We start from the raw sequence: 16,493 nt of genomic DNA on the forward strand, positions 1-16,493 counted from the left end.
TTAGGTTTAAACCAGACCGGGTGGGTCATTTGGGGTTATTTGGGGGCATTTCTGTACTTTTTTTGGGATTGGGATTCTCTAAAAAGTGCCCTTATCTCTTGTTAGATGTGTCGATGCGATGTTGAGGGTCGCGATCTTCGAATCGATACCTATTTCGGCATATATTCATTTCCGGTTTAAACCAGACCGGGTGGGTCATTTGGGGTTATTGGGAGGCATTTCTGTCCTTTTATTGGGTTTGGTTTTTTCTAAAAAGTGCCTATATCTCTTATTAGACGTGTGGATGCGATGTTAAGAATCGTGACCTACGAATCAATACGTACTTTGACATTTGTTCATTTCCGCTCCAAACCAGACCGGGTGGGTCATTCGGAGTTATTTTTGTGCATTTCTAAACTTTTTTGGGCTTGGAATTTTCTAAAAAGTGTCCTTATCTCATAATAGACGAGTGGATGCGATGTTGAGGGTCGTCACCTTCGAATCGATTCCTATTTTGGAATATGTTCATTTTCAGTTTAAACCAGACCGAATGGATTGTTTGGGGTTATTTGATGGCATTTCTGTACTTTTTTGGGTTTATTTTTTTTCTAAAGAGTGTCCTTATCACTTATTAGATGTGTGCATGCGATGTTGAGGGTCGTGACCATTGAATCGATGCCTATTTTGGCATATGTTCATTTTCGGTTTAAACTAGACTGGGTGGGTCGTTTGGGGTTATTTGGGGGCATTTCTATTCTTTTTTTGGGCCTGGGATTTTCAAAAAAGTGTCCTTGTCTCTTATTAGACGTGGGTATGCGATGTTGAAGGTCTTGACCTTCGAATCGATACGTATTTTGACATATGTTCCTTGTCGGTTTAAACCAGGCCGAATGGGTCGTTTGGGGTTATTTGGCGGCATTTCTGTACTTCTTTGGGTTTATGTTTTTATTAAAAAGTGTCTTATCTCTTATTCGTGTGGATGCAATGTTGAGGGTCATGACGTTTGAATCGATACCTATTTCGACATATGTTCATTTTCGGTTTAAACCAGACCGCGTGGGTCGTTTGGGGTTATTTGGGGGCATTTCTTCACTTTTATTGGGTTTGGTATTTTCTAAAAAGTGTCCTTATCTCTTTTTAGACGTTTGGTTGCAATGTTGAGGGTCATGACCTTCGAATCGATACCTATTTCGACATATGTTCATTTTCGGTTTAAACCAGGCCAGATTGGTCGTTTGGGGTTATTTGGCGGCATTTCTGTACTTTTTTGGGTTTTTTTATCTTCTAAAAAGTGTCCTTATCACTTTTTAGATGTGTGGATGCGATGTTGATGGTCGTGACCATTGAATCGATACCTATTTTGGCATAAGTTCATTTTTGATTTAATCTAGACCGGGTCGATCGTTTGGGGTTATTTGGGGGCATTTCTATACTTTTTATGGTTTGGGATTTTCTAAAAGGTTTCCTTATCTCTTATTAGACGTGTGGATATGATGTTGACCATTGTGACCTTCGAATCGATACTTATTTCGGCATATGTTCATTTTCGGTTTAAACCAGATCGGGTGTGTCGTTTGGGGTTATTTGGGAGCATTTCTATACTTTTTTGGGCTTAGGATTTTCTAAAAAGTGTCTTTATCTCTTATTAGATGTGTGGATGCGATGTTGAGGGTTGTGACTTCCGAATCGATACCTATGTCGACATATGTTCATTTTCGGTTTAAACCAAACCGGGTGGGTCGTTTGGGGTTATTTGGGGGCATTTCAGCCCTTTTTTGGGTTTGGGATTTTTTAAAAAGTGTCCTTATCTCTAATTAGAGATGTGGATGCAATGTTGAGGGTCGTGACCTTTGAATCGAAACCTATTTCGACATATGTTCATTTTTTGTTTAAATCAGATTGCTTGGGTCGTTTGGGGTTATTTGGCGGCAATTCTGTTCTTTTTTTGGGTTTGGTAATTTCTAAAAAGTGTCCTTATCTCTTATTAGACGTGTGGATATGATGTTGAGGGTAATGACCTTCGAATCGATGCCTATTTCCACATATGTTCATTTTTTGTTGAAACCAGACCGAGTGGGTCGTTTGGGGTTATTTGGGGGCCTTTCTGTACTTTTATGGGTTTGGGATTTTCTAAAATGTGTCATTATCTCTAATTAGTCGTGTGGATGCGATGTTGAGGGTCGTGACCTTCGAATCGATACCTATTTCGACATATGTTCATTTTCGATTTAAACCATACCGAATGGGTCGTTTGGGGTTATTTGGCGGAATTTCTTTACTTTTTTGGTTTTTGTTTTTTTTTCTAAAAAGTGTCCTTATCACTTATTAGACGTGTGGATGCGATGTTGGGGGTCGTGACCTTTGAATTGAAACTTATTTCAGCATATGTTCATTTTTTGTTTAAACCAGACCGGGTGGGTCGATTGGGGTTATTTGGGGGCATTTCTATCCTTTTCTTGGGTTTGGTATTTTCAAAAACGTGTGTATATCTCTTATTAGACGTGTGGATGCGATGTTAAGAATCGTGACCTACGAATCGATACCTATTTCGACATATGTTTATTTTTGGTTTAAACCAGACCGAATGGGTCGTTTGCGGTTATTTCGCGGCATTTCGGTACTTTTTTGGGTTTATTTTTTTCTAAAAAGTGTCCTTATAACTTATAAGTCGTGTGGATGCGATGTTGAGGGTCGCCACCTTCTAATCAATTCCTATTTCGGCATATGTTCATTTTCGGTTTAATTCTGACCGGGTGGGTCGATAGGGGTAATTTGGGGGTGTTTCTGTATTTTTTTAGGCCTGGGGTTTTCTAAAAAGTGTCCTTATCTCTAATTAGACGTGTGGATGCGATGTTGAGGGTCATGACTTTCGAATTGATACCTATTTCGATAGATGTTCATTTTTGGGTTAAACCCGATCGAGTGGGTCGTTTTGTGTTATTTGGGGGCATTTTTATACTTTTTTGGGTTTGGTATTTTCTAAAAAGTGTCCTTATCTCTTATTAGACGTGTGGATGCGATGTTGAGGGTGGTGACCTTCGAATCAATACCTATTTCGGAATATGTTCGTTTTAGGTTTAAACCAGACCGGGTGGGTCGTTTGGGGTTATTTGGGGGCATTTCTGTACTTTTATTGGGATTGGGATTCTCTAAAAAGTGCCCTTATCTCTTATTAGATGTGTCGATACGATGTTGAGGGCCGCAATCTTCGAATCGATACCTATTTCGGCACATATTCATTTTTGGTTTAAACCAGACCGGGTGGGTCGTTTGGGGTTATTGGGAGGCATTTCTGTCCTTTTATTGGGTTTGGTATTTTCTAAAAAGTGTCCATATCTCTTATTAGACATGTGGATGCGATGTTAAGAATCATGACCTACGAATCAATACGTACTTCGACATTTGTTCATTTCCGCTCCAAACTAGACCGGGTGGGTCATTCGGAGTTATTTTTGTGCATTTCTAAACTTTTTTGGGCTTGGGATTTTCTAAGAAGTGTCCTTATCTCATAATAGACGTGTGGATGCGATGTTGAGGGTCGTCACCATCGAATCGATTCCTATTTTGGCATATGTTCATTTTAAGTTTAAACCAGACCGGGTGGGTCGTTTGGGGTTATTTGGCGGCATTTCTGTACTTTTTTGGGTTTGGGATTCTCTACAAAGTGTCCTTATCTCTTATTAGACGTTTGGATGCGATGTTGAGGGTCGTGACCTTCGAATCGATACCTATTTTGGCATATGTTCATTTTTTGTTTAAACCAAGCCGGATGGGTCGTTTGGGGTTATTTGGGGGCAATTTCTGCACTTTTTTGGGCTTGGGATTTTCTAAAAAGTATCCTTATCTCTTATTAGACGTGTGGATGCGATGTTGAGAATCGTGACCAACGAATCGATACGTACTTTGACATATGTTCATTTTTGCTCCGAACCAGACCGGGTGGGTGGTTTTGAGTTATTTGGGTGCATTTCTAAACTTTTTTTAGCTTGAGATTTTCTAAAAAGTGTCCTTATCTCTTATTAGACGTGTGGATGTGAAGTTGAGGGTTGTGACCTACGAATCGATACCTATTTCGACATATGTTCATTTTCGGTTTAAACCAGAGCAGGTGGGTCGTTTGGGGTTATTTGGGGGCATTTCTGTACTTTTTTAGGTTTTGGATTTTCTAAAAAGTGTCTCTATCTCTAATTAGACGTGTGGATGCGAAGTTAAGGGTCGTGACCTTCGGATCGATGCCTATTTCGACATATGTTCATTTTCGGTTTAAACCAGACCGAATGGGTCATTTGGGGTTATTTGGCGGCATTTCTGTACTTTTTTGGGTTTATTTTTTTTCTGAAAAGTGTCGTTATCACTTATGAAACGTGTGGATGCGATGTTGAGGGTCGTGACCTTCGAACTGATACCTATTTCGGCATATGTTCATTTTGAGTTTAAACCAAACCGAGTGGGTTGTTTGGGATTATTTGGGGGCATTTCTATTCTTTTTTGGGCTTGGGTTTTCTAAAAAGTTTCCATATCTCTTATTAGATGTGTGGATGCGATGTTAAGAATTGTCACCTACGAATCGATACGTACTTCGACATATGTTCATTTCCACTTCGAACCAAAACAGGTGGGTTGTTTGGAGTTATTTGGGTGCATTTCTAAACTTTTATGGGCTTGGGATTTTCTAAAAAATGTCCTTATCTCTTATTAGACGTGTGGATGCGATGTTGAGGGTTGTGACCTGCGAATCGATACCTATTTCGACATATGTTCATTTGTGGTTTAATCTAGAGCTGGTGGGTCGTTTGGGGTTATTTGGGGGCATTTCTGTGCTTTTTTGGGTTTGGGATTTTCTAAAAAGTGTTTTTTTTGTCTAAATAGACGTGTGGATGCGATTTTGAGGGTTGTGACCTTCGAATGGATGCCTATTTTTACATATGTTCATTTTCAATTTAAACCAGACCGAATGGGTCATTTGGGGTTATTTGGCGGCATTTCTGTACTTTTTTGGGTCTATTTTTTTCTAAAAACTATCCTTATCACTTATAAGACGTGTGGATGCGATGTTGAGGGTCGTCACCTTCGAATCGATACCTATTTCGGCATACGTTCATTTTTGGTTTAAACCAGACCGGGTGGGGCGTTTGGAGTTATTTGGGGGCATTTCTAAACTTTTTTGGGCACGGGATTTTCTAAAAAGTGTCATTTTCTCTTATTAGACGTGTGGATGCATTTTTGAAGGTCGTGACCTTCGAATCGATACCTTTTTTTTTTGATAGGTAAGTTGTGTGTATAAAGAAGAAGAAAACAAAGATATAAAAGAAGGCAGCCTTCTCCCACCCCTTAGACAGACCTAAGGAGGAGGAAGAGGCCCCACACCCCCGAGGACAAACCCCTCGTAACTACAAGGAAAAGCCACCCAACCCAATCACGGAGGCCTAAACTGGACCTTACCAGAAGCATCATCAAGGATCAGCCGCATCAGGTCATCATGAAACTCAGGAGGATACAAAATAGCTTCCCCATCCCCACAATTAATGGAAGCAATAAAATCTGCCGGCTGGTTCAATTCCCTCCAAACATGCCTCACTTCATAGTGAGTCAACTGGTTTAGACTAGAGATGATTTGGTTCTTCAAAACATATACATTCCAAGGGCAACTGAACACACCAGTGAGAATCTCTACTGCCAACTTCGAATTAGATCTAATAGAAACATGTCAAAGATTCCTCTCTAAACACAGTGCCACCCCCCTGTGAATGGCTAACAACTCCATGCTAAGAACCGAAGCCTCCACACCTTTACCAACATAAGCCAGGATCGGATCTCCTGTGGTATTACGAACAAGACCGCCATAAGAAGCTCTATCTCCACTCAAGGACCCATCATAATGGAGCGTGACCAAGTGAGTAGGGGGTTTCGGCCAAGAACAAGCTTTGGGGGCCGAGACTGCCCATCGCACCTGGATCCCCCAAATATCAACCAAGAACTGATTTCTAGGGGTATGGGCAGCCAAAATCGGACAATGAGAACCTTTAGTGACCACATCAAAGTTGATATCTTGAAGGATTTTATCATAAGACCTTGATTGATTACTAAAGAGGCGTTGATTTCTCTCCCACCAAACATGATAAACCGTAGCACAGAAAGCCAACTTGGGGATAACATCTAACTTGTCATTAGCACAAACCACATGAGAGAGCCAATTAACCACATCAAAAAAGCCAGCAGGTCCTTTACCACTTTGAGAGCACTTAGAACTAACCCTATCCCAAATGGTCTTAGAAAAGGGACAGTCAAAAAATAGATGGGCATGACTCTCCAAACCCCCCAACACAGGACGCATTCTGCCCAACTCCAATATTCCTTCTAATAAGTTGGTCCTTTGTTGGGAGCCCACCCATAAGACATCTCCAGGTAGTACAGGAATGCCTAGGTAAAAAACCAGGAAACCAAACAAGGCTATGCCAAACCACCTTAGTAGCACTGCTTCTCACAAGTTCCCAAGCCGACTTAGTAGTAAAAAGGCCATTAGGGGTTTCCTTCCAAATAATAAGATCCTCCTCCCCATTCACAATGGGAATACTAGGGAGATCCCTAGAAATAGTAATCAGATCAAAAGAGCCCTGGGGGGGGGGGGGCAAATGCCATAGACCACCTCTACTAAAGTCCAAAACCAAGGCAAGCCGGGTAGAACCAGCATCATACCGAACCCGATCCCCAAACCTTTTAATCAAAACCCCTTTAGGATGCCAATTATCCAACCAAAGTCTAGTAGATTGGCCATTCCCAATAATATGATGGATGTGAGGCTTAACCAAATCTCTAAACTTGAGAACTTTCTGCCATGGACTCTAGCTTTCTCTTGAGAGCACCAGGCAGTCCAAACATCCCTGACCAATAAATGTAGCAGCCTTGAAGAACAGAGCTTAAGAGTTGTAACCGCCCTGTAAAAGATAAAAGATGCGCTTTCCAACCATCAACCCTATTCCATGAAATTGTTCGGGATGGAGACTGGCTGCCTGGCCCTTCAACCTCTTTTGACCTTATTGATGTGTGGAGAGCCCTCCCCTCCATTGATAAGTTGCATGGTGACAACCCGGATTTGGTAATATGGATTGGCAATCCGCGGTATCTTTTCAACCAAATCGGCTTGGAATGCCACCCGTGTGAAGGCCAACCCGTGGATTGGAGTGAAGCAGTTTGGTTTGAAGGCGCATTAAGTCCCACTCTTTTGTTTCTTGGAGGTGTCTCGGTCGATGCTCTCCCCACTAGGGATAATCTTCTTCAGGGGATCCCGCTCAACATAGTTGTGAGTTTTTGTTGGGCTGGTATTGAGAGCGAGAAACCATATTTTCTTTGCTTGCCCTTTTTCCATTGATATTTGGAGGAGGATCTTTGGTATGTGTTCTCTTCATGGACAGGCTCCCATGAACATATTTGATGCTGCCATTTGGGTTCGTTATGCGGGGAAGAGCGGGAGCTTAGGTGTGGTTTTAAAGCTTGCATTTTGTGCCACTATCAAGCATATTTGATTTGAAAGAAATTTCAGAATTTTTTGCAAAAGGCTAGATCTAAGGATCGATTGTGGAAGCTATCAAGGGGGATGTTAGGACTGTAGTCACATCCGGTTCTTTGAGTGGGGATCCTAGTCCCGCTAATTCCCACATTGCTTCGGCCTGGAACTTGCAAGTTCATTGGGCTATTAGGATGCCGAGACCATGCTCGTGGTTCTTACCTCCTAACAATTTGTGGTCCCTTCATTGTGATGGTTCGCTGTCCGATGGTAGAGCTGCTTTTGGAGGAGTGATTCGTAATGCGATTGGACAACTGTAGCTGCATTTGCTAACCAAGGGCTGGAACTTTGCATTCTCTCCATGGAGCTGGCTGCTATACATAGAGGCATCTCCTTTGCATAGAGAGAGGAATCCTTGATGTTTCTATCGATCCGATTCCAAGTTGGCGATTGACACTATTTCTGGCAAGGTTGTAGGACCTTGGAAAGTACAACCTCTCAAGAGTAGAATCCTTGCTTTGGCAAATGATTTGAGAATGAAAGAATTCACCCATGTTTGGAGAGAACAAAATCGACCACAGATTTTATGGCTGCGAGTCCCTTGCGACTCATATGGGGTAGTTTGGGATCCTAGAGATTTCCCCCCTGCCCTTATTCACTACCTTAAACAGACTCAGATTTTGTCACTTATTACAGGCCGTAGCCTTGTTGGCTCGGTTCTTGTTTGATGGGGCCTGTCCCATCGTGCTTTGGGTTCTCTTCCCCTTGTCGGGTTCTTAGAGAATGCCTTCTTTTGTAGTTTTTCCTCCTTTTCTAATACAATCTTCTTACTTATCGAAAAAAAAAAGAAAAAAAAGCCTATTCCACACCCGATCCAAAATAGAGGAGCAATCTGCAAAAGCCAACTTCCGAGAGATAAGTGGAACACCTAGGTACCAGATAGGTAACTTGGTATCCACAAAATTCGTTAATGCCAAAAGTTGCAGTCTGGACGTGTGGGTAAGGCCTCCTAAAATAATAGAGGACTTAGCCCTATTGAGCTTCAACCCAGAGTAGGTATGAAACTCATCCAAGGCCCCCAGGCAGGCCGAAATAGAATCCGTAGTAGCCTTCACAAAGATCATCAAATCATTTGCAAAGATAAGGTGAGAGAGGTGGGAGCTCTTACATCTGGGGAGAAGACTGACCCTACTCTCAACCTCCAACTTCCTCATCAAGGCTGAAAACCCCTCCATTGCAATAGTGAACAAATAGGGAGAAATGAGGTCCCCCTGCCAAATTCCCCTTCCCCCTTTAAAATAGCCAGCTAGACTCCCATTTAATAAAATGGAAAAACAGGAAGTGTCGACACAAGCCTTCACCCAACCAATGAACTTCTGAGGGAAACCCATTCTTTCCATCATCTCAAACAAGAATTTCCTACTAAGGGAGTCATAAGCTGTATGAAGGTCAATCTTTAAAACTGCTGTAGGACTAGTGCCTTTCTGCTCAATCCCTCGGACCACATCATGACAGACAAGGATGTTGTCCACAATAGACCTTCCCTTGATAAATGTAGACTGGGAATCACTCACCACCTGCCCAACCACTCCTTGTAATCTATTAGATAAGATTTTTGTGATGATCTTATAAAAAAGATTGCAAAGGGCTATGGGCCTATAACCAGCAAAGGAAGAGACATCCCCCGTCTTAGGAATAAGACTAATAAAAGTAGCATTAATCGAACTAGGGAGGCAAGACTTACTGAAGAACCAATTCACTGCTAGAGTCAAATCTTCACCAACCACATCCCAAGAATGTTTGAAAAAAACAGCCCCAAACCCATCCGATCCTGGAGCTTTGTAATTTTTCATAGCAAACACAACCTCCATAATCTCCTTATTGGACACCCTACCAATAAGACTTCCCTGTTGAGAGAGGGACAGGCCATTCTGCAAGGCGACCGAGTTGGGAAAACAACCACCATCCACTGAATCATATCCAAACAACTTCTTGTAGGAAGAGACAGCTTCATCTTTGATCTGGCTAGGATCCTTAACAATTTCACCTCCTTCCCCTTTAATCTCGAGAATATGCTTCCTATTCTGCCTACAAATCATGGACTAGTGAAAGAAACTATTATTACCATCCCCCAGCTGAATATGTTTCACCCTAGACTTCTCCTTCAAGAACTTTTCTTCAATGACCAAGGCTTCCCATAACTTCACCTTAGCTTGAGTCTCCAAAAGAACCAAATTCGGGTCATTAGGGTGGTCCCTAAGATTGCATTGAGTTTGGTACAGCTCAGCCTGTGCAGCCTTTACTGCAACAAAAACATCTCCAATGCACTCTTTATTCCACTTTTTCAGCTCTTTTTTAACATTCCTTAACCGAGCAGCAAACCTAAGGATGGGATTGAGGAGCAAGCTAACAGGCTGCTCCCAGCCCTTCCAAACCATATCATCAAACCCAGCTCTACCAATCCAAGCTTCAAAAAACCTGAAAGGTTTAGGGCCAAAATTAACCTCATCTAACACAGCCACCACTACAGGAGAGTGGTCAGAGAGACCAGGAGGGTGAAAAATAGCCTCTGAAGTTCTAAAAACATCCATCCAAGCCAAGTTTACCATCACCCTGTCTAGCTTACAGCAAATTCTAGCATCACCACTTTGCCTGTTATTCCAAGTCATAGCTTCCCCTTTCCACTTCAAGTCAATCAGCTCAGAGTCTTCAATAAAAGTGTTGAAATCATCAATAGCCTCAAATCGAACCGGGTCCCCACCAATTTTCTCATTATGATTCCGAATAACATTGAAATCCCCTAAGACAGCCCATGGAGTAGCAATAGCACTAGCAAGACTTCCCACATCCTCCCACAAATCCTTCCGGCCTGCCACAGTATTGAGAGCATACACTATAGTGCAAAGGAAAGAGCCAGCAGTTCCCATAATCAACACCTTGTCATGAATAAACTGCTTAGTTTTTTGAATTTCTTCAACATTAAAAAAACTCGGATCCCAGCCCAACCAAATCCAAATAGTGTTATCAATCTCACCATTGTGCACATACTTCCAATCTGGAATAAAATTATCAAAAATAGCACCACAATTATCCACCTTAACCTTTGTTTCCAGTAGACAAACCAATTTAGCCTGATGATCTTTGCACACCTTCTTAATCCCTAGCCGTTTAGTTGAGGCATTCATGCCTCTAACATTCCAGACTAAGCACTTCATTTAGACTGAAGGTTAGAACCGTCAACTCCCCCCTTACTAGGTCCATCTCCCTTGGCCTCACCGGGCTCTTTCGAGTTTAAGAGAACCCGTTAGGCCCCTTCCCCATGGCTAGGCCCAAAACAGAAAAAGAACCAGAATTCGAATGACCCATACCTTTTCCAGATTGCCCTTGGGTTGACTGAATCTCCGCAGCTTGCTTCTTTAGTCTTTCAAAGTTGGCTGAGCCATGGGGAGGGGGCGATTCCTTTCTTCCTTTTGAATAAAGGTTGGCTGATTTGGGAACAAGAGCTGACTAAGAATCATCTTTAACCCCCTCTCCTATGACATTTCCATCAATTTTTCCTTCCTCATCAAGAATTTTCAGGAGAGATTCCCTAATAGCGCCACCCCAATCAACATTGCTTTCCAAATTTGTAGTAGCTGTAATATTACCCTCCATGTGAGACCCACTTATCCTCTCTCCACTCTCATCAATACCTTCTTTAGTGGCCAACACATGAGCCTGAATAGGAGAAGCACCAGCTGTAATAAACATGTTAATAGAATTTTCTGGATTCTCCAAATCTTCACCATCCGTAACAGCTGTACTACCATTCCTTCCTTGGGTCTGGACCGAATCTGCTACATTAGGCAGAATTTCACCTACCTCCTCAGCTTCCTTGTTTGTAAAATCCCTAGAATTGTGCCCATCATTTAGATCTTTACCCAATAAGATATTGCATGAGTCAGCATCAAGCATAAGCTCCATAGGATCATATGAAACCTCCTCCGTAAGATCTTCTAACAATGCAAAAGCATTAGAGTATACAATCTCCTTCCGTTTCCCAGCCAGATTCTTAGGGATAACATTAGGAATATTTTTTGAAAATCTATCATTCTTCTCCATAGATATGGCAGTTTTGGAAATCTCCATGGATTTTGCTCCTCTGTAATTAGGGGAAAGCATAATCCCAGCACCTTTGTTTCTCAAAATAGCACCACGATTTGAATTTTGAAAATTATCCCCATCACCACCGTGGGTGGCCTGAGATCCACCGCCAGCATGTGCTCCGGCCACCTGAGAACGGCCATCATTCTTCACCCTCCATTCTTTCCGGTTGGTCCCCATTTGGGAGCCTTGGATAACACCACAATGAGAATTTGAATGACCAAAAGTCATGCAGCTGCTGCAGTGGGGAGGACACCATTCATAATTAACTTTTTGATAAAATACTAGACCTTCATCATCATGGACTGCCACCTGATCTGAAAGATCGTGGCTGGCTTCAATTTCAACACAAAACCGAGTATAGGAAAGCCTTTCCTTCATCTTAGTCATCTTGTCAATGGCAATTGGCTTACCAAGAACACTAGCTATTGAACTCAGAGCATCCACGTTCCAGAAATGAAAGGGGAGATTAGGGAGGGAAACCCAAACTGGAATAGAGGACAGAACTACCTTCTCGAGCTTCATACTAGGTTTCCAAGGTCTAAGGATTAGAGGCCTACGAAGCACATTCCAAGGACCACCTTCTAACACCTTGGCTTTATCTTCCTCCAAATTAAAACGAAAAACAAAGAAGCCACTCTCCAAGAGGTTTACATCAACATGCCCGGAAAGTTGCCATTGTTTCAGCAAATCTTCTTTAACATAGGTAAAACTTGGTCTACGACCAATAAAATGACCAAGGAGGGTATTCTTCCACGTAGATAATTCTGCCCGGAGCACAGTCGATGAGCATTGAGCAACACAGATGCCATCAATGCGTGCTGGTTCAATAAAACTCAATTCCAGCCCTTCATGGCTCAGGTTTCTTGAAGAAGAGTGAAGAAAAGAAGCCCAAGACACTCCTTTCTTCAAACCATTCGTACCAGCACCTGAAGCAATGCTTACACCACCACCCCTCAAAGAGGAACCACCCAACTCCAAACCAGTAGCTGCCCCAGCCTCCACAACATCACAGTCCCTAGCCTGCCCTGAACCTCCATCAAAAGCATCAACATTCCTTGCCTCCCCTTCTCCCGGATTGGGAGGAGGAAGACCATTAGCCAAAGCCAATGGCCTGTCGTCCATCACCAAGAACCAACACCTAGAACCCAACTCTCAAAATCACCAGAGCTTCTCTCTCCTCACCCGGTCTCTCTATCGAATCCTCGAAGCGATTCGAATCGATACCTATTTCGACATATGTTCATTTTCGGTATAAACCAGACCGAATGGGTCATTTGGGGTTATTTGGTGGCATTTCTATACTTTTTTGGGTTTGTTTTTTTTCTAAAAAGTGTCTTTATCACTTATTAGACGTCTGGATATGATGTTGAGGGTCGTGACCTTCGAATCGATACCTATTTCAGCATATGTTCATTTTCAGTTTAAACCATTCCGGGTAGGTTGTTTGGGGTTATTTGGGGGCATTTCTATACTTTTTTGGGCTTGGGATTTTCTAAAAAATGTCCTTATCTCTTATTAGATGTGTGGACGCGATGTTGAGGGTCGTTACCTTCGAATCGTTTCCAATTTTGATATATGTTCATTTTTTGTTTAAACTAGACCAGGTGGGTCGTTGGGGTTATTTGGGGGCATTTCTATACTTTTTTTTGGGTTTGGTATTTTATAAAAAGTGTCCTTATCTCTTATTAGACATGTGGATGTGAGGTTGAGAATCGTGACCTTCGAATCGATATGTATTTCAACATATGTTCATTTCCACTCTGAGCCAGACCGGGTGGGTCGTTGGGAGTTATTTGGGTGCATTACTGTACTTTTTTGGGTTTGGGATTTTCTAAAAAGTGTCCTTATCTCTTATTAGACGTGTGGATGCTATGTTGAGGGTTGTGATCTGTGAATCGATACTTATTTCGACATATGTTCATTTTCAGTTTAAACCAGACTAGGTGGGTCGTTTGGGGTTATTAGGGGGCATTTCTGTACTTCTTTGGGTTTCGTATTTTCTAAAAAGTGTCCTTATCTCTAATTAGATGTGTGGATGCGATGTTGAGGGTCGTCACCTTCGAATCGATACCTTTTTTTGGTTTTTTTTATTAGGTTTCACACTGAAATATTTAATAAGGCCCAACCGGGTTCGAACCGGTGACCTCTTGATCTGCAGTCAAATGCTCTACCACTGAGCTATAGACCCCCGTTGCTTCGAATCGATACCTATTTTGACATTTGTACATATTCGGTTTAAACAAGACCGGGTGGGTCATTTGGGGTTATTTGGGGGAATTTCTGTACTTTTTTGGGCTTTTGATTTTCTAAAAAGTGTCCTTATCTCTTATTAGACGTGTGGATGCAATGGTGAGGGTCGTGACCATCGAATCGATACTTATTTTGGCATATGTTCATTTTCGGTTCAAACCAGATCGGGTGGGTCGTTTGGGGGTTTTTTGGGAGCATTTCTGTACCTTTTTGGGCTTGGGATTTTCTAAAAAGTGTCCTTATCTCTTCTTAGACGTGTGGATGCGATGTTGAGGGTTGTGACTTGTGAATCGATACCTATGTCGACATTTGTTCATTTTCGGTTTAAATCATGTCGGGTGGGTCATTTGGGGTTATTTGGGGGCATTTCAGCCCTTTTTTGGGTTTGGGACTTTCTAAAAAGTGTCCTTATCTCTAATTAGACATGTGGATGCAATGTTGAGGGTCGTGACCTTTGAATCGAAACCTATTTCGACATATGTTCATTTTCGGTTTAAACCGGACTGCTTGGGTCGTTTGGGGTTATTTGGCCGCAATTCTGTACTTTTTTGTGTTTGGTAATTTCTAAAAAGTGTTCTTATCTCTTATTAGACGAGTGGATATGATGTTGAGGGTCGTGACCTTCGAATCAATACCTATTTCGACATATGTTCATTTTCGGTTTAAAGCAGGCCGAGTGGGTCGTTTGGGGTTATTTGGGGGCATTTCTGTACTTTTATGGGTTTGGGATTTTCTAAAATGTGTCCTTATCTCTAATTAGACATGTGGATGCGATGTTGAGGGTCGTGACCTTCGAATTGATACCTATTTCGACATATGTTCATTTTCGGTTAAAACCAGACCGACTGGGTCGTTTGGGGTTATTTGGCGGCATTTCTATACTTTTTTGGGTTTTTTTTTCTTCCAAAAAGTGTCCTTATCACTTATTAGATGTGTGGATGCGATGTTGAGGTTCGTGACCTTCGAATCGATACTTATTTTGACATATGTTCATTTTCGGTTTAAACCAGACCGGGTGGGTCGATTGGGGGCATTTCTGTCCTTTTCTTGGGTTTGGTATGTTCTAAATCGTGTGTATATCTCTTATTAGACGTGTGGATGCGATGTTAAGAATCGTGACCTACGAATCAATACCTATTTTTAAACCAGACCGAATGGGTCGTTTGGGGTTATTTGGTGGCATTTCTATACTTTTTTGGGTTTATTTTTTTTCTAAAAAGTGTCCTTATCACTTATAAGATGTGTGGATGCAATGTTGAGGGTCACCACCTTCTAATCGATTCCTATTTTGGCATATGTTCATTTTCGGTTTCAACCTAATCGGGTGGGTCGATAGGGGTAATTTGGGGGCGTTTCTATACTTTTTTAGGCTTGGGATTTTCTAAAAAGTGTCCTTATCACTAATTAGACGTGTGGATGCGATGTTGAGGGTCGTGACCTTCGAATCAATACCTATTTCGACATATGTTCATTTTCGGTTTAAACCCGACCAAGTGGGTCGTTTTGTGTTATTTCGGGGCATTTCTGTATTTTTTTGGGTTTGGTATTTTCTAAAAAGTGTCATTATCTTTTATTAGATGTGTGGATGCGATGTTGAGGGTGGTGACCTTCGAATCAATACCTATTTCGAAATATTTTCCTTTTAGGTTTAAACCAGACCGGGTGGGTCGTTTGGGGTTATTTGGGGGCATTTCTGTACTTTTTTGGGATTGGGATTCTCTAAAAAGTGCCCTTATCTCTTATTAGATGTGTCGATGCAATGTTGAGGGTTGCGATCTTCGAATCAATACCTATTTCGGCATATATTCATTTTCGATTTAAATCAGACCGGGTGGGTCATTTGGGGTTATTGGGAGGCATTTCTGTCCGTTTATTGGGTTTGGTATTTTCTAAAAAGTGTCCATATCTCTTATTAGACGTGTAGATGCGATGTTAAGAATCATGACCTACAAATCAATACGTACTTCGACATTTGTTCATTTCTGCTCCGAACCAGATCGGGTGGGTCGTTCGGAGTTATTTTTGTGCATTTCTAAACTTTTTTGGGCTTGGGATTTTCTAAGAAGTGTCCTTATCTCATAATAGATGTGTGGATGCAATGTTGAGGGTCGTCACCATCGAATCGATTCCTATTTCGGCATATGTTCATTTTAAGTTTAAACCAGACCGGGTGGGTCGTTTGGGGTTATTTGGCGGCATTTCTGTACTTTTTTGGGTTTGGGATTCTCTACAAAGTGTCCTTATCTCTTATTAGATGTTTGGATGCGATGTTGAGGGTTGTGACCTTCGAATCGATACCTATTTTGGCATATGTTCATTTTTGGTTTAAACCAAACCGGGTGGGTCGTTTGGGGTTATTTGGGGGTAATTTCCGTACTTTTTTGGGCTTGGGATTTTCTAAAAAGTATCCTTATCTCTTATTAGACGTGTGAATGCGATGTTGAGAATCGTGACCAACGAATCGATTTGTACTTCGACATATGTTCATTTATGCTCCGAACCAGACTGGGTGGGTCGTTTGGAGTTATTTGGGTGCATTTCTAAACTTTTTTTGAGGTTGGGATTTTCTAAAAAGTGTCCTTATCTCTTATTAGACGTGTGGATGTGAAGTTGA

At 41.8% G+C, this 16,493-nt stretch overlaps 1 protein-coding gene and 1 non-coding gene across 2 annotated transcripts; both read right to left on the reverse strand.

Moving 5' to 3' along the window:
• Nucleotides 1–6,792: 6,792 nt before the first annotated feature.
• Nucleotides 6,793–10,698, reverse strand: LOC122648059. Its single transcript, XM_043841330.1, has 3 exons — nucleotides 9,686–10,698; nucleotides 9,447–9,571; nucleotides 6,793–6,860 (listed from the first exon to the last, which is right to left on the reverse strand). The coding sequence occupies exons 1-3, from the start codon at nucleotides 10,696–10,698 to the stop codon at nucleotides 6,793–6,795; spliced, it is 1,206 nt and encodes a 401-aa protein (XP_043697265.1).
• Nucleotides 10,699–13,745: 3,047 nt separating this feature from the next.
• Nucleotides 13,746–13,817, reverse strand: TRNAC-GCA. Its single transcript has one exon. It is a non-coding gene; the product is annotated as a tRNA-Cys (tRNA).
• Between the last annotated feature and the right edge of the window lie 2,676 nt (nucleotides 13,818–16,493).

This window comes from Telopea speciosissima, unplaced genomic scaffold (assembly GCF_018873765.1).
Source record: "Telopea speciosissima isolate NSW1024214 ecotype Mountain lineage unplaced genomic scaffold, Tspe_v1 Tspe_v1.0408, whole genome shotgun sequence".
In the NCBI taxonomy this organism is placed as follows: domain Eukaryota; kingdom Viridiplantae; phylum Streptophyta; class Magnoliopsida; order Proteales; family Proteaceae; genus Telopea; species Telopea speciosissima.

Coding starts and splice junctions, on each gene's coding strand:
- LOC122648059 (XM_043841330.1), bottom strand. CDS start 10,698: ATGAAGTGCTTAGTCTGGAATGTTAGAGGCATGAATGCCTCAACTAAA. Junction 9,572..9,685: donor GAGACTCAAGCTAAGGTGAA/GTTATGGGAAGC, acceptor CATGATTTGTAG/GCAGAATAGGAAGCATATTC. Junction 6,861..9,446: donor TGGATATGATTCAGTGGATG/GTGGTTGTTTTC, acceptor TTTATTGGTCAG/GGATGTTTGGACTGCCTGGT.